General features: G+C 44.6%; 1 protein-coding gene across 1 annotated transcript in view; it reads left to right on the top strand.

Moving 5' to 3' along the window:
• Positions 1-26,438, top strand: part of LOC138762346 (cation channel sperm-associated auxiliary subunit epsilon-like) — a 210,417-nt gene that overhangs the window by 99,552 nt on the left and 84,427 nt on the right. The window contains exons 14-15 of the mRNA XM_069936115.1: positions 6,427-6,505; positions 25,347-25,399. Coding sequence (XP_069792216.1) covers positions 6,427-6,505; positions 25,347-25,399 — 132 coding nt within the window. The remainder of the gene's footprint in view (positions 1-6,426; positions 6,506-25,346; positions 25,400-26,438) is intronic.

The raw sequence follows: 26,438 nt of genomic DNA, 5'->3' as shown, positions 1-26,438 counted from the left end.
GCTTCGCGGACGAAGATTTATGGAGGGGGTAAAAAGTCCATGTCAGCTGCAGGCTTGTTTGTGGCTGACAAGTCCGATGCGGGACAGGCAGACATGGTTGCAGCGGTTTCAGGGGAAAATTGGTTGGTTGGGGTTGGGTGTTGGGTTTTTCCTCCTTTGCCTTTTGTCAGTGAGGTGGGCTCTGCGGTCTTCTTCAAAGGAGGTTGCTGCCCGCCAAACTGTGAGGCGCCAAGATGCACGGTTTGAGGCGTTATCAGCCCACTGGCGGTGGTCAATGTGGCAGGCACCAAGAGATTTCTTTAGGCAGTCCTTGTACCTTTTCTTTGGTGCACCTCTGTCACGGTGGCCAGTGGAGAGCTTGCCATATAACACGATCTTGGGAAGGCGATGGTCCTCCATTCTGGAGACGTGACCCATCCAGCGCAGCTGGATCTTCAGCAGCGTGGACTCGATGCTGTCGACCTCTGCCATCTCGAGTACTTCGACGTTAGGGATGAAAGCGCTCCAATGGATGTTGAGGATGGAGTGGAGACAACGCTGGTGGAAGCGTTCTAGGAGCCGTAGGTGGTGCCGGTAGAGGACCCATGATTCGGAGCTGAACAGGAGTGTGGGTATGACAACGGCTCTGTATACGCTTATCTTTGTGAGGTTTTTCAGTTGGTTGTTTTTCCAGACTCTGTGTAGTCTTCCAAAGGCGCTATTTGCCTTGGCGAGTCTGTTGTCTATCTCATTGTCGATCCTTGCATCTGATGAAATGGTGCAGCCGAGATAGGTAAACTGGTTGACCGTTTTGAGTTTTGTGTGCCCGATGGAGATGTGGGGGGGCTGGTAGTCATGGTGGGGAGCTGGCTGATGGAGGACCTCAGTTTTCTTCAGGCTGACTTCCTGGCCAAACATTTTGGCAGTTTCCGCAAAGCAGGACGTCAAGCGCTGAAGAGCTGGCTCTGAATGGGCAACTAAAGCGGCATCGTCTGCAAAGAGTAGTTCACGGACAAGTTGCTCTTGTGTCTTGGTGTGAGCTTGCAGGCGCCTCAGATTGAATAGACTGCCATCCGTGCGGTACCGGATGTAAACAGCGTCTTCATTGTTGGGGTCTTTCATGGCTTGGTTCAGCATCATGCTGAAGAAGATTGAAAAGAGGGTTGGTGCGAGAACACAGCCTTGCTTCACGCCATTGTTAATGGAGAAGGGTTCAGAGAGCTCATTGCTGTATCTGACCCAACCTTGTTGGTTTTCGTGCAGTTGGATAATCATGTTGAGGAACTTTGGGGGACATCCGATGCACTCTAGTATTTGCCAAAGCCCTTTCCTGCTCACGGTGTCGAAGGCTTTGGTGAGGTCAACAAAGGTGATGTAGAGTCCTCAACTGATAGTCAGAAAACTTCCAATCTCTTTTCAGTGCCAACCGCTCAGTCCAAGATTCCGTCCTGCTCCAGCTCCCTCAACAGCCCCTAAGGCTAGAGCTGGATGAGGTTCTCACCCTGGATGAGACATATAAGGCAATCGAACAACTGAAAAGTGGCAAAGCAGCAGGTATGGATGGAATCCCCCCAGAGGTCTGGAAGGCTGGCGGCAAAACTCTGCATGCCAAACTGCATGAGTTTTTCAAGCTTTGTTGGGACCAAGGAAAACTGCCTCAGGATCTTCGTGATGCCACCATCATCACCCTGTACAAAAACAAAGGCGAGAAATCAGACTGCTCAAACTACAGGGGAATCACGTTGCTCTCCATTGCAGGCAAAATCTTCGCTAGGATTCTACTAAATAGAATAATACCTAGTGTCGCCGAGAATATTCTCCCAGAATCACAGTGCGGCTTTCGCGCAAACAGAGGAACTACTGACATGGTCTTTGCCCTCAGACAGTTCCAAGAAAAGTTATACATGTACAAAGGGAGAAACTACATGTAGTATCTGATTGTGGAGCATCATTTCAAAGAGTTTCATTGAATTCTCAACTTCTACAAGGTCCAGTCTTAACCAGTACTTTAATGGGTGTTCTGATAAGATTTTGTAAAAAGCCTATGGTAATTGTTGCAGATATTGTAGCGATGTTTCATCAAGTAAAAATACCATCAGAAGATCATGATTTTTTATGATTGTTATGGTGGCCTAATGGAGATTACAGTAAATATATGATTGAATACAGAATGACAGTTCATCTATTTGGAGCAACTTCATCACCAAGTTGTGCAAATTTTGCTCTCAAGGAATGTGCTGAAGATGATGAAGAGCAATTTAGTTCTCAAACTATAAACTTCATCTGCAATAATTTATATGTTGATGATTGTCTTAGTTCTGTGGCTTCAGAAAAAGAAGCAATTATTATGTATCAGGAGTTAAATGAGATCTGTAATAAAGGAGGTTTCTTCCTTACAAAATGGATTAGCAAGTCAAGATGTGTTGGCTTTTATTCTTGGGGCAGAAAAAGCACAGGAGATAAAACATTTTTATTTGGATTGTGATGTTCTACCTGTTGAAAGAATTCTAGGAGTGTAATGGTGTGTTCAATCTGATGTTTCCAAATTATGATCGTTTTGAAGGAAGAGCCTTTAACAAGGAGAGGTATCTTTTGATCATATGCTCAATATATAATCCTTTGGGAATATTGGCACCAGTAGTATTAATAGCCAAAATTAGATTTAGAGTCTTAAAACGATAGAAAATTTTGAAAGCAACAGATGTTTTAAATCAACAGACTTTGGAATTGCCATATTTGTTCAATTAAACCACTTTTCTGAATTAAGTGAAGGTCAGTTGTTTAGTACTATGAAATAACCAAGAGTGAATACATTGTGGATTTGTAATGGGAAAAACCAGAGTGGCTCCCTTAAAGCCAGTCACCATACCTCGAATGGAATTGACTGCCACTACTGTGGTGAACAAAATAGACACTATGTTAAGAAGAGAATTACCAATGGAGTTAGCAGACTCTATGCTTTGGATTGATAGCCATTGTCATACCCACACTCCTGTTCGGCTCCGAATCATGGGTCCTCTACCGGCATCACCTACGGCTCCAAGAACACTTCCATCAGCTCTGACTCCGCTCCATTCTCTACATTCATTGGAATGACTTCATCACCAACATCGAAGTACTCGAGCTGGCAGAGTCCGCAAGCATCAAATCCATGCTGCTGAAGACCCAACTGCGCTGGGTAGGTCATGTCTCCAGAATGGAGGACCATCACCTTCCCAAGATTGTGTTATATGGCGAGCTCTCCACTGGCCACCAAGACAGAGGTGCACCAAAGAAGAGGTACAAGTACTGCTTAAAGAAATCTCTTTGTGCCTGCCACATTGACCACCGCCAGTGGGCTGATATCACCTCCAACCGTGCATCTTGGCGCCTCACAGTTTGGCGGGAAGCAATCTCCTTTGAAGAAGACCGCAAAGCCCACCTCACTGACAAAAGACAAAGGAGGAAAAGCCCAACACCCGACCCCAACCAACCAATTTTCCCTTGCAACCGCTACAACCGTGCCTGCCTGTCCCGCATCAGACTTGTCAGTCACCAACGAGCCTGCAGCAGACGTGGACATACCCCTCCATAAATCTTCGTCTGCGAAGCCAAGCCAAAGAAGAAGAAAGAAGATTAAATACATTAATAACAAAACCACATGGCTTCATACCTTTGTGACTAACAGTGTTAATGAAATCAAAAAGGTTTTGCAAGCTAATCAATGAAGATATGTTAAAGCAGTGGATAATCCATCTGATATGGCTTAACGAGGATCAAATGTTCAATCTTTTCTGAAAAGAGTCAACACATGGGTGTTCAGTCCTCAATTTTGCAATCTCAAGAGTAGCCTCAAAATCCTGAAGAGTTACAAGAAATTTCAATGGAGGATCCAGAAATCCAAAACAATAAAAACTATTCAAATATCTAATGAAGATGATCCAATCACTCAATTAATTTGCTAACACTCTTCATGGTTTTGTTTGCAAAAGGCTGTAGCATGGATTCTTAGGTTAAAAATTATGCTTTTAAATTGTATCAAGAAAGAATCTGAAGACTTGAAAGACCTAACAGTTGATGAGTTTACAAATGCTGAATCGGAGATAATTCCTTTTTGTCAGAAAAAGACTTTTGGTGACGAGATATCAAAATTGAAGAAAAATTTGAATGTTACAAAAATAAGTCGTGTTTACAAGCTAAATCCTATTCTTGTAAATAATGTGTTGAAAGTAGGAGGAAGATTGGAAAAAGCAATAATTCCAGAAGTGAAATATCCAATTATATTAGCTAAGGAATTTCATATTTCTGATTTGATTGTTCGACATATACATGAGAAAGCAGGTCATGGTGGTGGTAATCACATGGTATCTGAACTACGCCAGAAATATTGGATACTTGGTGCTTCAACATTGATCAAAAGAATTATATCAAAATGTCTTGATTGTCAACATGCAAAACCTGAACAAGAAATGGCAGGCTTGCCACAGGACAGTTTCACCTGACCAATCCCCATTTGCAGATTTATTTTGGAAAAGATGGATTAAAGAGTATCTTTCGTTATTACAAGAATGACAAAAATGCTCTAAAGCTAAATGCAATTTTGTATCTGGAGATATTAATTATCAGGGCAATTCTGCACCAAGAAATTCTTGGAAAATCATGGATATAGTTTCAGACAAGAAAGGTTTCATTCGCCAAGTGCGGATTAAAACCAAGACTGGTTACTTAAATAGACCTATTACTAAAATCTGTCTTTTACAAGAAGCTGAAAGTTTTGATTTCTAATCTTATACTTACTATATTTACTTTGTCTCTCTGTAATAATTATTATTATATATTAGCCATTAATGTTTATTATAATACTTAGGGGCTGGAATGTAAAACCTTGTGATTTAATTCTTAGTTAATTTTGTCCTGTCTCTTTAAGAGACTATTGTTTGTAGTGTTACCATAGTGACTATGATGTAATATGTTGTAATATCCACCCAGACTAACGATTTGTTCATTATTCAACATGTGAAGGAAGTGTGAGCACGAGAAAGCTTTCTTTGAATTTTTGTCTCTTTTTATATACTTTTTTGAATCTCTTTAAAGTTTGTGTATTTCTTTAAGCTAGTATCTCTATGCTTTTATATCATCAGTAAATGCTTTGTTATTCATCATTATTAAAATCTTAATGTGAAGCTATGCAAAATGTTTATCCGTTTTTATCAACAGATTATAGCTACGTAAAATAACCGCTACAGAGTTTGATTTATTGGATTAAAGAGATCGAAATTTGGAATATTGTAGCTCATACTTTTAGAAGATGATACTTTGAAATGAGGGTATATTAGAATAAGGAAAGTGCCGATTGTAATCAATAACTAATAATTTTAAAAACCTCCATCAGGTCTCGCTCAGCCTCTGCACCCCAAAGGAAGCAACCCAAATTTGTCTGACCTCTCCTCATTGCTCATATTCTCTAACCCAAGCAACATCCTGGTACACCTCTTCTATTCCCTTTTCTAAAGCCTCCACATCCTTCCTATAATGGGGTGCCTAGAAATACATATACCACTTCAAGCAGAGACCAACCAAAGTAGCTGCAATGTGACTTCATTACTATTTTGCTCAGCAATGAAGGCAAGCATGCTATACGCTTTTTTTTTGCCATTCTCTCTGCTTGCATAGACACTTTCGGGAAGTTATGGAGTTGGCGGCCCAGACCTCTCTGTACATAAATGCTGTTAAGAGTTCCTGCCATAGGTCCTCTGTGGTTTGTAAGGGATTACTTTCAGTAGTATATGAGTGGGAAAAAAAGGTTGAGAAACACTGCTTCAGAACCTTCCTTGTTGCTGATGAGGATACAAAGATCTTCATTGAGACCACAACAATTTGCTCTCTTGTTTCTTTCAATAGCTTGGCATATATCCAATCAGATCTAAATGCTCTTCAGAAGACTCAGCACCACTTTCTTGATCTTACATTAGCATTCCCCACACTGGTCTCACTGTCCTCCCATATCCTTCCCCTTTGAAAACCAAAGCAAAGTACTCGCCTTCTTCCTCAACTCCAAGCATAAATTCCCTAATTTCTTTTCATGGTCTGACACTTCTCCCTTGATTGTTAGTAAACAAGAGGATAACTAGGAAGAGCATAGGACCATGGTTGGGGGGGGGGGGGGGGGGGGGTGGAGCTACAGTTCAGGAGGAACTGAGAGGAAAATGATGCACCCTCTTTACTTCATTGCAATACTAATACTAAAATTATGCATGATGGTATTGAGTTCCATGCTCCCTGAAGCTGGATATCCCTAAAAGATCAGTTGAAGTTGGCTGGGAGCACCTCATTTTCCATTGACTTCAATATTCAGCTGCCATTATACTATATTGAGAATTAACAACAAAACATGAATTTCTAAATGCTTGTGATGAGGATTGCAGTAATAAGTCGATTGCCGAACTGAAATGAATTCTCACCTTTCAGGGAAGCAACAAGTGGAGTTTTATCTCTGGAATTCCAGGTCAATTATGTGGAGAATACTTGTGCATTTTCAACAAAGAGGGTAAGGTTTATGTAAACAAATTGAATTGTTATTTGATAATGCGAGTGGTTCTCTCACAATTACTGTCTCTTGTCCTTCTTCACATTTGATTTCATTACTCCTCTACTTACATGTCTTTTTCATTCAAGCAAACTGCCACACCCATCGCCAATTTTCCTTTCTTTTGAAGACCTGAAATGTGTTGTAGCCAATTAAATGCATACCATCTTACTTGAATCTCTTTGTTTGAATTCCTCTACTCAGGTTTCACTCCCTGGCTCTGATCAAAGTCACAGATGTGGCCTGCCTTCTTCATTATTCAGATTAATCTATCACTCATTGTCCTTATTAAAATCTCTACAGCCATTGACTACACCAAAATTTTTCCAGCTTGGGTCTGCAATCTCTATCCTTATCTTTTCTGTCGTAGCCAGTGAATTTTTAAGAATGGATTCATTTTCTGCTCCCCAACATTACTTTAGTGTCTGACAAGGATCAATTCTTTGTACTCTCCTAGTTGTCATCTCAGCCCACTACCACTCTTTTGATCTCAAAGCTGTCTCCAAGCCCTAACCCTAACCTCCAGGTGGGATAAAGATTCATGTGAACTTCCTTTAATCTGAACTACTGCAAACAATGCACAGGGGCAAGTCATGGAGGTCGGGTATCTGGCACAGAGGCTGGACTCTTGGCTCAGAAGGGAAGGGGGGAAAAGAGTAGGTCTCTTGTAGTTGGGAACTCACCGGTTAGGGGAGTAGATAGGAATTTTGCTGGATGAGATCAGGGATCCCAGTTGGCATGTTGCCTCCCAGATGTCAGGGTCAGAAATGTCTCTGATCGAGTCCACGGCATTCTGGAGGGGGAGCGCGAGCAGCCAGAAGTTGTAGTCCATGTGGGGACCAATGACATAGTTAGAAGTGGGGATGAGGTGCTGAAAAGGGATTACGTAGAGTTAGGGAAGAAGTTGAAAAGCAGGACCTCAAGGGTGGCAATCTCGGGATTTCAACTTTCCGAACATTAACTGGGACACACATACAATAAGAGAACTGGATGGGGTAGAGTTTGTTAAGTGTATTCAGGAAATATTTTTTAATCAATACATGGAAGAACCGTACAGGGCAGTATTGGATCGCCTATTGGGGAACGAGATAGGTCAGGTGACAGAGGTTTGTGTTGGGAACTCTTTGGGTCTAGTTTTAGGCTAGTAATGGAAGAGAATAGAGGTGGGCTAAAGGTTGAGATTCTTTATTGGAAGAAAGCAAATTTCAAGGGGATTGGAAAAGATTTGGAGGGTGTGGATTGGGATAAGATATTTTCAGGGAAGAATGTAGCAGATAAATGGGGTGCAGAGTTGGTATGGCCCTGTGAGGATTAAAGAAAAGGTTAGAAACTGTAGGGAGCCTTGGTTTTCAAAAGATATTAGGAACTTGGTTCGAAGTAAAAGGGATGTGTACAACAGGTATTAAAACAGCAGGGGAATGGATGAACTGCTTGAGGAATATAAGGAGTGTAAAAATAATCTTAAGAAAGAAATTTGAAAGGCTGCAAGGAGATATGAAGCTGCTTCGACAGGAAAAGTAAAAATAAATCTAAATGGTTTCTATAGGTACATTAAAAGTAAAAGAATGGTGAGGGATAAAATTGGACCCCTTGAAGATGAGGGGGGTAGGCTCTGTGAGAAGCCAGAGGAGATGGGTGAAATTTTAAATGATTTTTTTTCTTCAGTATTCACTAATGAAAAGAATATTGAGCCAGATGAAGTGAAGAAATATGGATAATATAAGAATTAATGAGAAGGTAGGATTGGCTATAATGAAAAAGATCAAGGTGAATAAATCTCCAGGTCCTGACAAAATATTCCCTTGGACCCTGAGAGATATTAGTGAACAAATAATGGTGGCGTTGACAGAAATATTTATAATGTCACTGGCCACAGGGGAAGTGCCAGAGGACTGGAGGGTGGCTCATATTGTTCCACTGTTCAAAAAAGGATCCAAAAGTAAATGTGGTAATTATAGGCCTGTAACTCTGATGTCAGTGGTGGGTAAATTAATGGAAAGTGTTCTTAGAGATGGTATAACTATTTGGAAGGACAGGGATTGATTTGTAGTCAGCATGGTTTTATACAGGGCAGATCATGTTTAACAAATCTTATAGAGTTTTTCGAGGAGGTTACTAAAAAGGTTGATGAGGGGAAGGCAGTAGATGTTGTCTATTTGGACTTTAGTAAGGCTTTTGACAAGGTTCCTCATAAGAATTTAGTAAAGAAGTTCGAAGCATTATTAATGATGAAGTAGTGAAATGGATTCAACAATGGTTGAATGGGAGATGCCAGAGAGTAGTGGTGGAAAATTGTTTGTCAAATTGGAGGCCGGTGATGAGTGGAGTGCATCAGGGATCAGTACTGGGTCCACTGCTGTTTGACATATATATATTAAGGATCTAGATGATAGGGTGGCAAATTGGATTAGTAAATTTTCAGATGGTGTTGAGGACAGTGAGGAAGATCATCAAAGCTTACAGGGTGATATGTTATAGCAGAGTGGGCTGAAAGATGGCAGGTAGAGTTTAATACTGATAAATGTGAGGTGTTATATTTTGGTAGGACATACACATTAAATGGTAGACAATTGAGGAGTGCAGTGGAACAAAGGGACTTAGGAGTCATGGTACATAATTCTCACATGTTGAATCACATGTGGATAGTGTCACATTTGTGGCCCGAAATGTGAAATTAATAACACCATCACCACATGCTTTACCAGTTGAACATCTCAGTGTCTTTATTTTCCTGCTTCCCTTATTTCATCATCCTGCACCTTCCACCTCCAGTGCATACCATCTGACTTCCGGTCAGGTTAATACATATCATACATATTCATTATCATGACATCCCTCCTTTCACCAGAAATAAACTTTATATCTTTATGTTTAAATGTAACCTTTAACACTATCAATAGCATTTTTCTGCCTTCTGAACCAACAAAACAACTTCAAATTCAAAACAAAAACTTCAAATTCCCTCTTCACAAAATGTAACATAAACATGTTATAACCCAATGTAATATAATAGCTCAACTGTTCTTCTGTAATTATACTAATACAATGCTCACCTCATATGCAAAATGTAAACATTTAAATTTATACACCTCACATGTTTAAATTCCAATACTTTTGTTTTTTTTTCATGTAATACCAAATAGTCGACTAAACAAAAATGCAATTCATACAGTACTCATACATGTACTTTATGATGTATTGATCAAATCACTGTCCAAATGTTCCCATTATCATTTCTCTTCCTTGGTGAGTAACATTACTGCGCTTCATTGAAACTCATTCCAACTATCACAAACTTTCACTTTAGTGATAATGGGGGCACGATTAGAAATAACATAACATAACATAACATAACAATTTACAGCATGGAAACAGGCCATTAGGCCCTTCTAGTCCGCACCGAACCAAACACCCCTCTCTAGTCCCACCTCCCTGCACAATGCCAATAACCCTCCATCTTCTTCTCATCCATGTACCTGTCCAACCTTTTCTTAAATAATACAATTGACTCCGCTGCCACTATTTCTCCCAGAAGCTCATTCCACACGTCTACCACTCTTTGAGTAAAGAAGTTCCCCATCATGTTACCTCTAAACCTCTGCCCCTTAATTCTTAACTCATGTCCTCTTGTTTTAATCTTTCCTCCTCTTAACGGAAATAGTCTATCCACATCCACTCTGTCTATCCCTTTCATAATCTTCAATACTTCTATCAAATCCCCTCTCAACTTTCTACGCTCCAAAGAATAAAGACCTAATCTGTCCAATCTCTCCCTATACTCTAGATGCTTAAACCCAGATAACATTCTGGTAAACCTTCTCTGCACTCTCTCCACTCTGTTTATATCCTTCCTATAATTAGGCGACCAGAACTGCACACAGAACTCCAAATTAGGCCGCACCAACGTCTTATACAGTCTCAACATCACCTCTCAACTCCTATATTCCATGCAATGATTGATAAAGGCCAGCATACTAAAAGCCTTCTTCACCACCCTATTCACGTGAGTTTCTACCTTCAGGGAACGATGTACCGTTACTCCTAAATCTTTCTGCTCTTCTGTATTCATCAATGCTCTCCCATTTACCACGTATGTCCTGTTCTGATTCTTCTTACCAAAATGAAGCACCTCACACTTATCAGCATTAAATTCCATCTGCCATTTTTCAGCCCACTTTTCTAAGCAGCCCAAATCCCTCTGCAATCCTTGAAAACCTTCTTCATTATCCACTATTCCACCTGTCTTAGTATCGTCTGCATATTTACTAATCCAATTCACCACCCCATCATCTAGATCATTAATGTATATAACGAACAACAATGGGCCCAATACAGATCCTTGAGGCACACCACTGGTCACCGGCCTCCAACCTGACAGACAATTATCCACTACCACTCTCTGGCCTCTCCCTTTCAGCCAATGTTCAATCCATTTGACTATCTCAAAATTTATACCTAAAGACTGCACCTTCTTAACTAACCTTCCATGTGGTACCTTATCGAAGGCCTTACTGAAGTCCATATAGACAACATCCACTGCGCTACCCTCATCCACATTCCTAGTCACCTCTTCAAAAAATTCAATCAGATTGGTCAAACATGACCTTCCTCCCACAAATCCATGTTGAGTGCTCCTGATCAGACCCTGTCTATCCAGATGTTTATAAGTACTATCTCTAAGAATTTTCTCCATTAATTTACCTACCACAGACGTCAAACTTACAGGCCGATAGTTGCCAGGCTTCCTCCTTGAACCCTTTTTAAATAACGGAACCACATGCACAATGCGCCAATCCTCCGACTTTCAACAATCTGGACAGCGGATCAGCGATGTTTGCTTTCCCGGCAATGTGAACTACTCTGTACTTGTACGGTTGGTGTCTGAGCACCCATCGTTCTATCCTGGCACACAGCTTGGACCTGGCAGCATAGATCACCTCCAATGGTTTATGGTCCGTGATGAGTTCAAATTCAATGCCATACAAATATGCATGGAATCTCTCGCAGGCCCATACAAGTCTGAGTGCTTCTTTCTCTGTCTGAGAATATCTCCATTCCACATCTGTCAAAGATCTGCTGGCATAGGCAATGATTCTCGGTCCCACATCACGCATCTGGACCAACACGGCTCCTAAACCAACAGGACTAGCATCCACTATGACTTTGGTTGGTGCAGCCGGATCATAATACCCAAGAGTATCGGCATTCATCAGACTTTGTTTCAGAGCTGTGAATGCTTCCTTCTGCTCAGAGCCAAAATGGAATGGTACACCTTTCCTGGTTAGTTTCCTCAATGGAAACTTTGCCAGTGTAGCAAAGTTAGGGATGAACTTTGCGCAATAATTAACCAATCCCAAGAAGCTCCTCATCTCCGTTGCATTCTGGGGTTCACGTGCATCTGCAACAGCTTTCACCTTGGCATCAGCTGGGTTCAGTCCTTCCCGCGTAAGCCTGTGTCCCATGAAGTCCATCTCTGAGACACCAAACTGGCACTTGTCTCCATTCACGGTAAGGCCTGCCCCCTGTAGTCTGGATAGCACACGCCTCAACCGTCTGTCATGCTCTTCCTTTGTAGCTGCATGGACTATGATGTCATCAGAAATGTTGGCAACTCCAGAAATGCCTTGAATCACTCGATGGATTTCGTACTGGTAGATCTCAGGAGCTGCATTGATGCCGAACGATAGTCTCTTGTACCGGTACAATCCACAGTGAGTCACAAATGTTGTCACGTCCCTGGATTCTGGGTCCAGCTCTAATTGATGATAGCCCCATTTTAAATCAATTTTTGAGAACACCTGACTGGTAGTTAACTCCTGAAGTACTTCCTCCACTGTTAGTATGGGGTGTCGTTCTCGAATTATAGCTTAATTGGCCATCCTCATATCAACACACAGTCTTATGTCACCATTTGGTTTGGGCACGATCACTACTGGGCTGACCCATTGTGTTGAATGTTCTACAGGTTCAATAATGTCTTGCTCGATCAACTCTGATTTTGGCCTCGACTTTCCCACGAAGTCCAAATGGAGTTCTGCGCACTGGTTGCGCCTTGGGTTTGACCGTTTTGCCCACTGCTAGCTTTAGTTGTCGACCTTTCAGCTTTCATACTCCCTGGAAAACTGCGGGGAATTCTTGCTTCATATCTTCGTATGACTGAACTGAATTGACACAAGCTCCAATATGAAGTATTGCCAGGTCTTGCGCCATGCGTCTACTCAGCAATGGTTCTCCCCTCTCGTCTATGACAACAAACTCTGTTTCGGTGTACTTGTCACCAGCTTCAACAGTCGCAGTGAAACATCCAATGGTCTGCAATTGCTTGGTTGCTGTGTATGGATATAGTTTCTTTGAACACCTCTTTGATGTACAAATGATCTTTTTTCTTTTCAATTTCTCCCATAAGTGTCGGTCAATTATATTACCGTCACTGCCTGAGTCTACAATGACCGGTACTATCACACCACCAATTATCACTGGGACCTTCTCATGATGTACATCATTCAATGTAAAATGATAGTATTTCTGCCCATCCTGGTTGTCATCATCATCGTCACTTTCTGGGTCACCTTCTATATGGCGAATAGTGCCTTTCTTTCCAGGATACTTTCCTTTCCCCCAAGGTTTGCCTTTAGAAGCTGTACTCTTCCCATTCTGGTTTGCATTTGACTTGCTTTTGCACTTCTTTGCAAAGTGGTCCTTACCTCCACACTTTCTACAAACTTTGCCTTTCGCTGGGCAGCATGGGTCTTTTCCAAAATGACCTCTGTTTCCACATCTGTAACACTCCAAGTCATGTGTCGGCATATTTCTTGGCTGGCTATGACTATGCGAGAGCCTATTTACTTGTTGACCATCTTTGTCTTTACTGGGCTGGCTTGAGTTGTCTTTCAGTTTCATGGTATGAAATTGCCCCTCAACAGCCTCTAATGCAACAGCCATTGTTAAAGCATTGGTAAGTTTCAACTCACCCCCTTTTTCCAGCAGTCGCCTTCTGAGTTTGTCTGATCTGCAGTGCTGCACAACTTGATCCAATAACTGGTTGTCCAAATCAGCTACCACGTAATTGCATCCCATGGCCAGTTGTCGCAATCTCGTCACATACTGGGCAACCGTTTCTCCATCTCCTTGTTTTGTCTTGCGAAACAAATGGCATTGAAATGTAGCATTCGGTGTCACCACATAGTGGGCATTCAATGCATCTACGGCTTTCTGGTATTCCTCCTTCCTTCCAGTATTCGAAAGCGTCTAAAAGTTTCCCGAACTGCGGGTCCTGCGGTGAAGAGAAGTAACGCCCTCCGCTGCGCTTTCTGTTCCGCCGTACTGCTATCGAGAAATAGGCCACGACTGTCGGCGTAGGCTTCAAATTCTTCCAGCCATGCCTTCCACTTCACACTCACAGTGCTTGCATCACCTGTTGGGTCAAAATGAGGAACACCTCGAAGTGCTAGAAATTCAGCTCCTGTGACTGCCATGAAGAAAACCTTCCAGCTCAAAACCACCGATTCAAAATCCAAAATGTTTATCACATTTAAAATCCAAAATGTTTATCCTCGTCGCCAATGTCACATTTGTGGCCCGAAATGCGAAATTAATAACACCATCACCACATGCTTTACCAGTTGAACATCTCATTGTCTTTATTTTCCTGCTTCCCTTATTTCATCATCCTGCACCTTCCACCTCCAGTGCATACCATCTGACTTCCGGTCAGGTTAATACATATCATACATATTCATTATCATGACAGATAGGGTGGTGAAGAAGGCATCATAAATCAGAGTATAGAATACAGCAGTTGGGATGTTATGTTGAAATTGTGTAAGGCATTGGTGAGGCCAAATTTGGAATACTGTGTGCAGTTTTGGTTGCTAGATTCCAGGAAGGATATAATCAGTATAGAGAGAGTGCAGAGGAGATTTACGAGAATGTTTCTGGGTTTTCAGGGTTTGAGTTACATGGAAAGGTTGAGAAGGCTGGGACTTTATTCCTTGGAGCTAGAAGGTTGAGGGGTGATTTGATAGAGGTGTTCAAAATTATAAGGGGGACAGATATTGTCAATGTGGATAGCCTTTTTCTACTGAGAGTGGGGGAGGGCATAAATTGAGAGTCAAAGGGGAAAAGCTTAAGGGAAAAGATAAGAGGGAATTTCTTCATGCAGAGGGTGGTGGGGGTATGGAATGAACTCCGCAGTGGTGGTAGAAGCGAGATTGATGTTAATATTCAAGTAAAGGTTGAATAGGATTATGAACGGGAGACGTGTGGAGGGTTATGAGCCAAATGCGGGTCAGTGGGCTAGGTGGGAGAAGATATTCAGCACGGACTAGTAGAGCCAAACTAGCCTGTTTCTGTGCTGTAAATGGTTATATGGTTAAATGTGGCCTCCTCAGTGTTCTGTGACTGTGGTGATACAACCACACACGGCCCAATGCTGAGGACGACCTCTGTAACTGCAGGAAGACCACCTGGGAGGCTGACTCCACCTGGCCAGCTGTCAATCACCGACCTGTATATAGACTTGAGCCAGCACCTCTCGGGCTAGTCACACGTGGAGCCACCGACTGGTGTACATCTGAGTTTAAGTGGATTAAAGCTTGTAGTAGTCTTTTCTGTGTTTTGTGTCTGCTTGCTGCACCACAGTGAACCACAATTTAATCCACTTAAAATTTAAAGACCATGGAGAAGTTTCTCACCATCGGGAGTCTGGAAATTGACCCCCAACACCCAAATGCCCCGGCGCGCTTCAAGATCTGGAAGCACACGATTGAGGCGATCATCCAGATACAGCCTCAGGTGATTAACACGAACCAAAAGAGACTCATGGTACTTTGCACTAAACTGGGCCCCCATGCTTTCCAGATCGTCAGAGACTGCTCGGACTACAAACCTGCGATGGCCATCCTAGAAAGCATGTACAGGCTCCTGATGAATGTGCTCTATGCCCGGTACCTGCTCAGCATCAGGGTGCAGCAGCCAGGTGAGATGGCAGACGCCTATCTGGGGGCTCTGCGTGAGCTAGCTCACCCATGTCTGACCAAGACGGGGTGACCGAAGGGGAGTTGCAGTGACTAATCTGAGATGCCTGCGTGCAAGGGTTGCAATCAAGGCCACCTGGCAGAGACTGCTGGAAGAAAATACTGCCATCCTTACCAGAATCATTGAGGTAGTTCGCTCTCTGGAAGCTGCAACCCACCATGTAGAAATTTTCACTCTTCAACTCCCCCAACCTCCAGCCTAGCCGAAGCCAATGTCTGCGGTCGTTGAGGGGCTCTATGGGGAAGAGACCATCACCGCCGCTGACGCAGCCCGTTGCTGTAAATACTGAGGGTCTCAGTGTGGGTCGGATAGACACTCCCAAAAGAGCTGCCCAGCAAGGAACTTGCAATGCTCCTGATGTGGTAAGAAAGGCCACTTCGCTAAGGTGTGCTTCTCTAGACCCGTCAGAAGTACTGCGGCCCTCCATGATCAGCCGGGAGCTCCCCAGCTACCACCACATGCGAAGACCAGGCAGTGCCATTACTCAGCCGGCCACTTCTGTCTGCAACACCAATGTCACTTCTGGTCAGGCCACGCACCCGCACCACCGCTGTGAGCTCACCATGGGCACCTGCCATCTTCCTCCACCTGACTTCCGCCGCACCGATGACGTCACCTCTGGCCTCACTTCCGCTAAAGAAAGGCATTCCCCATGGACTTGGGCACTCGATAATGGACATCGCTGTCAATGGAAAGGTAACAAAATGGCTGTTTGATAGCGGCAGTACTGAAAGCTTTGTCCACACGAATATGGCCCGGATGCTGAAATTGAAGGTATACCCCATGAACTTCTCTATTGCCTTTGGTGCCCAGAACCACTCTATTATGGAACCTGGGCACTGCTCAGCAGATCTGACATTGGGTGGGGAAACATATCAAGGGTTCAGACTCCTGATCATGCCCAAGCTCTGTGCCCCTGTCATTTTAGGGCTGGACTTCCAGTGCCACCTCCAAAGCCTCACCCTTGTCTTCAGTGGCCCACTTCCCCCGCTCACTGTCCACAGTACAAAGCGCAGTGACCACCCCAAGTCCACCTGCAGCCTATCCACACTGCAGGTCCCCCCTCCATCCCTCTTCAACTACCTAATGCCAGACTGCAAGCCCATAGCTGCCAAGAGCAGGTGCTATTGTACAGCTGACAGGACCTTTATCAAGGCAGAGTTGAGGCGGCTTCTGGCAGAAGGTATCGTAGAGCCCAGCACCAGCCCCTGGAAACCCCAGGTCCTGGTTTTAAATGGGGGCAGCAAACTGAGGATGGTCATTGACTATAGCCAGACCATCAACCGGTACACCCAGATGGATGCTCACCCTATACCCCGAATAGCCAAAGTGGTCAATGAGATAGCGCACTATAAGGTCTTCTCCATGACTGACCTGAAGTTGGCCTACCACCGGCTCCCCATCCATGCCCGGGATAAACCTTATACTGCCTTTGAGGCAAATGGGTGCCTCCACCAGTTCCACCAGGTTCCCTTTGGGGTCACAAATGGGGTCTCCATGTTCCAGCAGAGATGGACTGCATGGTAAACTGCCATAATCTAAGAGCTACCTTCCCGTACTTGAACAAAGTCACCATCTGCGGCCATGGCCAGCAGGACCACGATACCGTCCTGGAGAGATTTCTCCAGATGGCTGAGGAACTGAATCTCACTTACAACAAGAAAAAGTATGTGCTCAGCACTACCCGCCTCGCCAACCTGGGGTGCATCGAGGAGCATGGGGTCATTGGTCCCAACCCCAAACACTTTTGCCCCCTAATAGAACGGCCCTCCCTCACATGCTCAAGGCCTTCCGCAGGTGCCTAGGGCTCTTCTCTCTATTCTCTCACTACTCCCATTGGATCCCCTGCTTCTCAGACAAGATCCAGCCATTAGCCCAAGCCACTACCTTTTCCATCTCCACCGAAGCACAAGCAGTGTTCACCCACATCAGACAAGACATTGCCAATGCCACGATGAATGCTGTAGATGAGGACACCCCATTTCAAGGAGAGTGCGATGCCTCTGATGTTGTCCTCGTGACCACCCTCAACCAAGGGGGCAGATCTGTGTCCTTCTTTTCCAGGACCCTCCAAAGTTCAGAGCTCGGGCACTCTGCCATTGAAAAGGAGGCCCAGGCAATCATGGAAGCGGTCCGTCACTGGTGCCGCTACCTGGCAGGTAGGAGGTTTACCCTTCTCACTGACCAACGCGCAGTGGCTTTCATGTTCAGCACCACCCATAAGGGCAAGATCAAAAATGACAAGATCTTGCACTGGAGTATCGAGCTGGCCACTTTCAGCTACGACATCCAGTACAGACCGGAGAAGTTCAACGACTCCCCCGAGGCCCTGACCTGGCAACAAAATACCTCCTCCCCCCCCCACTCATTTTAAGACCACCTGAGAGGCTTGACTCCAACTGATCGGCTGTCAATCACTGACCTGTTTATAGACTTGAGTCAGCCCCTCCTGGGCCAGTCACATGTGGAGCCATTGAGACTACGACTGATGTACAACAGAGTTTAAGTGGATTAAAGCCTGTAGTAGTGTCTTTTTCTGTGTTTTGTGTCTGCTTGCTGCACCACAGTGCACCACAGGGACCATGCAGATTTAGAGACTGTTTCGTGGAGTAGCTGTGCTCTTATCTGCAATGGCCATCTGGAACTCCTGATTGTATGCCATTTCAGCTTCCCTTCCCATCCTTCTTCTTCTTCTTTGGCTTGGCTTCGCGGACGAAGATTTATGGAGGGGTAAAATGTCCACGTCAGCTGCAGGCTCGTTTATGGCTGACAAGTCCAATGCGGGACAGACAGACACGGTTGCAGGGGAAAATTGGTTAGTTGGGGTTGGGTGTTGGGTTTTTCCTCCTTTGTCTTTTGTCAGTGAGGTGGGCTCTGCGGTCTTCTTCAAAGGAGGTTGCTGCCCGCCGAACTGTGAGGCGCCAAGATGCATGGTTTGAGGCGATATCAGCCAACTGGGTGGCAGGCACCAAGAGATTTCTTTAGGCAGTCCTTGTACCTCTTCTTTGGTGCACCTCTGACACGATGGCCAGTGGAGAGCTCGCCATATAACACGATCTTGGGAAGGCGATGGTCCTCCATTCTGGAGATGTGACCTACCCAGCGCAGTTGGATCTTCAACAGCATGGATTCGATGCTGTCGGCCTCTGCCATCTCGAGTACTTCGATGTTAGGGATGAAGTCGCTCCAATGAATGTTGAGGATGGAGCGGTGACAATGCTGGTGGAAGTGTTCTAGGAGCCGTAGGTGATGCCGGTAGAGGACCCATGATTCGGAGCTGAGCAGGAGTGTGGGTATGACAACGGCTCTGTAAACGCTTATCTTTGTGCGGTTTTTCAGTTGGTTGTTTTTCCAGACTCTTTTGTGTAGTCTTCCAAAGGCGCTATTTGCCTTGGCGAGTCTGTTGTCTATCTCATTGTCGATCCTTGCATCCGATGAAATGGTGCATCCGAGATAGGTAAACTGGTTGACCGTTTTGAGTTTTGTGTGCCCGATGGAGATGTTGGGGGGGGGGCTGGTAGTCATGGTGGGGAGCTGGCTGATGGAGGACCTCAGTTTTCTTCAGGCTGACTTCCAGGCCAAACATTTTGGCAGTTTCCGCAAAGCAGGACGTCAAGCGTTGAAGAGCTGGCTCTGAATGGGCAACTAAAGCGGCATCGTCTGCAAAGAGTAGTTCACGGACAAGTTGCACTTGTGTATTGGTGTGAGCTTTCAGGCGCCTCAGATTGAAGAGACTGCCATCCGTGCGGTACCGGATGTAAACAGCGTCTTCATTGTTGAGGTCTTTCATGGCTTGGTTCAGCATCATGCTGAAGAAGATTGAAAAGAGCGTTGGTGCGAGAACGCAGCCTTGCTTCACGTTATTGTTTATGGAGAAGGGTTCAGAGAGCTCATTGCTGTATCTGACCCGACCTTGTTGGTTTTCATGCAGTTGGATAACCATGTGGAGGAACTTTGGGGGGCATCCGATGCGCTCTAGTATTTGCCAAAGCCCTTTCCTGCTCACGATGTCAAAGGCTTTGGTGAGGTCAACAAAGGTGATGTAGAGTCCTTTGTTTTGTTCTCTGCACTTTTCTTGGAGCTGTCTGAGGGCAAAGACCATGTCAGTAGTTCCTCTGTTTGCGCGAAAGCCGCACTGTGATTCTGGGAGAACATTCTCGGCGACACTAGGTATTATTCCCATCCACTGTCAAAGTAAAGCACAACACAACAGCACTTTGTATTCTGCCTGGGACATCTACAGCCCAATTGCACAAAGATTGCCTCTTCCAATTTCAGCTAAGTCCCCTCTACAAGGTTGGCATAGAGGGTAGCACAACGCCTTTACAGTGCCAGCGATCGGAACTGTACTTGGTTCGAATCCCACGCTGTCTGTAAGGAGTTTGTACATTCTCCCCATGTCTGCTTGTGTTTTCTCCAGGAGCTCTGGTTTTCTCCCACCCTTTAAAATTATACTGGGTGTAGGTAATGGGGTGTAATTCAGGCGACATGAACTTATAGGGCTGAATTGGCCTGCTATAATGCTTTATGTCCAATTTAAATAATTTTTAAAATAATGTAGTTCCCTTCACCTCCACACTTATTCTCAACCCTGTTGCCCTTCTCATACCATCATTTTCAATCCACATCAACCTCTACCTTTGGTTCTACCTGGTGCCATCCATCCTTCACCCATTATATCATCATCACAGTACTGGCAGCCTTTGTTTCCACATCACCCTCCATCTACCCATCTGCAGTATTACCCTGTATGACTCATCTTCCAACTCCTGACTCCGTTTTGTTTTGTTGCCTCTCCCTTTGGCAATCAACTACCTCTGTCTCCTCATTCCACCCCTCATACTTCCCATCTGTCCATTATTCTTGGTTAAACAGTGTCCTAGTAGCTCATATCCAACCCCTCCCACCCTATCCTTAGTATACTGGTTATATCTCTTCCGCACTCAGTCTTGATGAAGGGTTCTGACCCAAAATATAGACCATTATTTTTCACTTTCTGAGGTCATTGATTTTCTTCAGCAGATAGATTCTTGCTCCAGATTCAAGTGTCTGTACTCTGTTGTGTCTCCTGCCCCTCACCTTTATTGCTCCAACTAAATATTGAAGTCATCTTCATCAATCCTTATCAAAGAAATCCATTCCCTGGGCCCTAATGGCCTGCTTAGAAATTCTCTCCTTTTTTTTATTTGAACGTCATAATTCTTACATAATAGATGAGATTTTTTTTGCACCCCTTCCCACTATCTCTTTTTGTAGTTTGGTATCAACTTTTTGTGTATGTATATACATATATTAGTCCACCACGAAGGTCCTGAGGCAGTTTTCCTTGGTCCCAACAAAGCTTGAAAAACTCTTGCAGTTTGACATGCAGAGATTTGCCGCCAGCCTTCCAGACCTCTGGGGGGATTCCATCCATACCTGCTGCTTTGCCACTTTTCAGTTGTTCAATTGCCTTAGATGTCTCATCCCGGGTGAAGACCTCATCCAGCTCTAGCCTTAGAGGCTGTTGAGGGAGCTGGAGCAGGGCGGAATCTTGGACTGAGCGGTTGGCACTGAAAAGAGATTGGAAGTGTTCTGACCATCGGTTGAGGATGGAGATCTTGTCACTGAGGAGGACTTTGCCGTCTGAGCTGCACAGCGGGCTTTGGACTTGGGGTGAGGGGCTGTACACAGCCTTTAGAGCCTCGTAAAAACCCCTGAAGTCGCCAATGTCAGCGCTGAGCTGGGTTCGCTTGGCGAGGCTAGTCCACCACTCATTTTGGATCTCCCGGACTTTGCGCTGAAGACGGCTGCATGCGCGATGGAAGGCTTGTTTCTTCTCTGGACAGGACGGCTTTGTAAGGTGAGCCTGGTGGGCAGCTCGCTTCTTTGCCAGCAGCTCCTGGATTTCCTGGCTGTTATCGTCGAACCAGTCCTTGTTTTTCCTGGAGGAGAAGCCCAGTACCTCTTCAGTGGATTGCAATATGGTAGTCTTCAGCTGATCCCAGAGGGTTACAGGGGACGAGTCCGTGAGGCGGATTGCATCCTCGAGCTTTGCTTTGAGATTTGCCTGGAAGTTTCCTCTCACTTCATCTGACTGCAGGTTTCCAACATTGAACCTCTTTCTGGGGGCTTTACTGTTCCTGGGCTTTGGCTTGAAGTGAAGATTGAGCTTGCAGCTAACCAGCCGGTGGTCAGTGCATTCCGCGCTGGGCATGACCCTGGTGTGGAGCACATCTCGTTTGTCTCTTTCTCGCACCAGTACGTAGTCCAGGAGGTGCCAGTGTTTGGATCGGGGATGCATCCAGGTAGTCTTCAGGCTGTCCCTCTGCTGAAAAAGGGTGTTTGTAATGACATGCCACTGTTCTGCACAGAGCTCCAACAGGAGGCGCCCATTGTCGTTGCACTTGCCGACACCATGCTTGCCCAGGATTCCTGGCCAGGTTTCTGAGTCTTTGCCGACGCGAGCGTTGAAGTCGCCAAGGATGACAACCTTGTCAGCTGTAGGGGTGCGTTGAATGAGGTTGCGCAGGTCAGTGTAGAACTTGTCCTTTTCTGCTGGTTCCGCCTGGAGGGTTGGAGCATAGACACTAATGAGGGTGATGCGACGCTTGTTTTGAAGGGGGAGTGATCCGGTCCGAGTGGCCTGTTGGGAGGTTTTCGAGTTTGGAGGCAATGGAGTTCTTGACCATGAAGCCTACACCAGATAGGCGTCGTTCATCCAAAGGCTTGCCAGACCAGTAGAGTGTGTAGCCCGCGCCGCGTTCTTGGAGGCTGCCTACATCTGCCAGGCGGACTTCACTGAGAGCAGCTGTACAAAAACAAAGGCGAGAAATCAGACTGCTCAAACTACAGGGGAATCACGCTGCTCTCCATTGCAGGCAAAATCTTCGCTAGGATTCTCCTATATAGAATAATACCTAGTGTCGCCGAGAATATTCTCCCACAATCACAGTGCAGCTTTCGCGCAAACAGAGGAACTACTGACATGGTCTTTGCCCTCAGACAGCTCCAAGAAAAGTGCAGAGAACAAAACAAAGGACTCTACATCACCTTTGTTGACCTCACCAAAGCCTTTGACACCGTGAGCAGGAAAGGGCTTTGGCAAATACTAGAGCGCATCGGATGCCCCCCAAAGTTCCTCAACATGGTTATCCAACTGCACGAAAACCAACAAGGTCGGGTCGGATACAGCAATGAGCTCTCTGAACCCTTCTCCATTAACAATGGCGTGAAGCAAGGCTGCGTTCTCGCACCAACCCTCTTTTCAATCTTATTCAGCATGATGCTGAACCAAGCCATGAAAGACCTCAACAATGAAGACGGTACATCCGGTACCGCACGGATGGCAGTCTCTTCAATCTGAGGCGCCTGCAAGCTCACACCAAGACACAAGAGCAACTTGTCAGTGAACTACTCTTTGCAGACGATGCCGCTTTAGTTGCCCATTCAGAGCCAGCTCTTCTGCGCTTGACGTCCTGTTTTGCGGAAACTGCCAAAATGTTTGGCCTGGAAGTCAGCCTGAAGAAAACTGAGGTCCTCCATCAGCCAGCCCCCCACCATGACTACCAGCCCCCCCCACATCTCCATCGGGCACACAAAACTCAAAACGGTCAACCAGTTTACCTATCTCGGCTGCACCATTTCATCAGATGCAAGGATCGACAACGAGATAGACAACAGACTCGCCAAGGCAAATAGAGCCTTTGGAAGACTACACAAAAGAGTCTGGAAAAACAACCAACTGAAAAACCGCACAAAGATAAGCGTATACAGAGCCGTTGTCATACCCACACTCCTGCTCGGCTCCAAATCATGGGTCCTCTACCGGCATCACCTACGGCTCCTAGAACGCTTCCACCAGCGTTGTCTCCGCTCCATCCTCAACATTCATTGGAGCGACTTCATCCCTAACATCGAAGTACTCGAGATGGCAGAGGCCGACAGCATCAAATCCACGCTGCTGAAGATCCAACTGCGCTGGGTAGGTCACATCTCCAGAATGGAGGACCATCGCCTTCCCAAGATCGTGTTATATGGCGAGCTCTCCACTGGCCATCGTGTCAGAGGTGCACCAAAGAGGAGGTACAAGGACTGCCTAAAGAAATCTCTTGGTGCCTGCCACATTGACCACTGCCAGTGGGCTGATATCGCCTCAAACCGCACATCTTGGCGCCTCACCGTTCGGCGGGCAGCAACCGCCTTTGAAGAAGACCGCAGAGCCCACCTCACTGACAAAAGACAAAGGAGGAAAAACCCAACACCCAACCCCAACCCACCAATTTTCCCCTGCAACCGCTGCAACCGTGTCTGCCTGTCCTGCATCGGACTTGCAGAATCTGTACACCATTCTGTGTTGACATAAATGCATAGGCCACTGCCACGGGCTTCACCACACAGAGTAACATCTCTGTCAACCTGTTTTAATATAATCTCTCTTTTGCAATTCAGTGATCACTGTACTAAATAAATAGTTCAGCCTAATTTTATATTTAAAATATAAAACTGACCAAAAGATATTATAATAACATTGTCAGTGGGCAGTACACTTTGTGAACTCTGGTTTCCACATTCCTATCCTATTTAAAACCCCAGGACATGTGTGTAGCGCTATCAACTAGACTGACAGACCAGAATTCGAGATGAATAGGCTTTAATGACTATAAACATACAGCCATATCTTGGCCTGATTTCAAGGCACTACTGAGGGAGGGGATTGGGCAATACTGCCTTTATTAGGAATCCTGGAGGGGGAGGAGTTATAGTATTGGGGGTGAGCCAACCAGTACAATGACTGCAATACAGTGTTCCACCACAATGTGTTGTGGGTTCATTTCCTTTCTTTGTGGCTGAATATTATTTGGTACTCTTTGAAATAAAATCTCTTGTTTTTTCCTGGAGAAATATTGGTTGGATGGAGATTTTAACATTGAATATTTTCTTATTGATCAGCCTTTAGAATAGTATCTTAATATGTTAACATATGCACCTACAGAAAGTATACATTGCATTATTTTGCATAATAAACAAGTGTCCTGCTGCTCTTCATTGATGGAGGGATAATAAACCAAGGGCAATGTTGTGGGTGCCTGGGGATGGAGGCTGAAACATTGGGGGCATTTAAGAGACCAGGCAGAAACATGGATGAAAGGAAAATAGAGTGTTATGGGGTAGGTAGGGTTTATAACTTTTTTTGGAAGGAATATACAGATCAGCACAACATCGAGGAGCGAAGGGCCTATACTGTTCTGTACTGTGCTGTATTGTTCCATGTTCTAGGCACTGAGGAAATTGCCTAGCCAAAGGAAACTCCTAGGTAGAACTGCTAGATGAGGAATGCATTTCACAGAGTGCACAATAAAGGATGAACTGAATTTAAAAGCCATGCCTTTTCCTTCTAAATTTGCGAGTTTTATCTTGGCCAAGTAGGATGATTGAATAATGCTTTCAAAAAGCCATTGCAGTGATAATGAGGACAATAGCATCCAGTACTGTAAAATTTTATGACTGTGATATTTATGGTGATGTAAGGAGTGCTCTCCATCTCGTGGGATGAGGGTGGTGCAGGACAGAAATTGGGAAATATGGAGTTTCCAGATGAGATATCATTTTCTCATTCTTTCGTCTACTGTCCTCTTGGAGTGAAATCCAACAGCCATTTTCAAGCCTACAATGTTCTCTTTCTCATCATCTCTCATCACCACCTCTTTCTCCCCTGAAAGTTTGTATAGCTTGTATAAGAGGAGGAAGAGTGTAGCGAATCAATTTGTAAACATTTACTTCACAGGTTGCGCATGTTTCAGTTGGCTGTCCTCTGAATAAGCACATATGTGTTGTCAGGTATGACCTTTCTTTACATTTGACAATTTAAATAGTTCCACCTTTGCCTTCCCACCTTGGAAAAAATACTTGTGCTGATAGCTCAGTTTCTGTCTCTGCTTACATTTATTCCTGGAAATCCTGTCATATGACCTCTTTCTCCTGTACCCCATCATCGGACATTCACTTCCTGTACTGATTGGAAAACAAACAGACTCTATCTCATTTGATAGTTTAAAGGAATAGTCCTTGGCAATTAGGAAATCCAGCCACTGTAGGGAAGGTCTATACCTGTACTTTCCTGATGGGACCTTGTGTGGAGCAGCACTTAGATACAAGGTCAACAAAAAAAAATTAAACTATTAGTGCCCGTTCTGGTACAGGTACTAAGTTCTCTTCCTTATAGATGGGCATAATGTGATAGAGTTCAAACTGTGTATTTAAATAAAATCCCCATCTACAAAGAGAAGTAGAAGTATCTATTAAGAGTGGGAGATTTTAAGGCTAATTTCTTGGGCAGATTTTAAATCACTTTTACAAAATGATCCCATAGGACATTGCAGTAAAAGTGAAACACTGCAGGTGATGAAAATCCAAAATGAAAAAGAAAACATTTTTAACTGCTCAAGAGGTCAGGATGCATCTGTAGAGATAAACAGAGTTACATTTCATATTGATGGCTTCAGAAATACTGTTCTTTCAGGTGTATTGCGAAAGGATCTTATAGAAACGTATAAAATTATGAAAGGCATAAATAAGATAGAGGTAGGTAAATTGTTCCCATCGGTGGGGGAAACGGGAACTGGGATCATAGCGTAAAGATCCAGGGTAGTAGATTTAGGACAGAGAATGAGGAAGATCTGCTTTTCTCAAAGGATGGCAAATTTTTGGAATTCACTGCCCATTGAAAGAGTGGAGGCTACCTCAGTAAATATATTTAAGACAAGGTTGGGATAGATTTTTACAAAGTAAAGGAATTAAGGGATATGAGGAAAAGGCAGGTAAGTGGAGATAAGCCTATCATCAGATTGGCCATGATCTAATTGAATGGCGGAGCAGG

This window comes from Narcine bancroftii, chromosome 4, assembly GCF_036971445.1.
Source record: "Narcine bancroftii isolate sNarBan1 chromosome 4, sNarBan1.hap1, whole genome shotgun sequence".
Classification (NCBI taxonomy): Eukaryota; Metazoa; Chordata; class Chondrichthyes; order Torpediniformes; family Narcinidae; genus Narcine; species Narcine bancroftii.
Note: the sequence above shows the minus strand (reverse complement) of the source record. Positions and strands in the feature narration are given on the sequence as shown.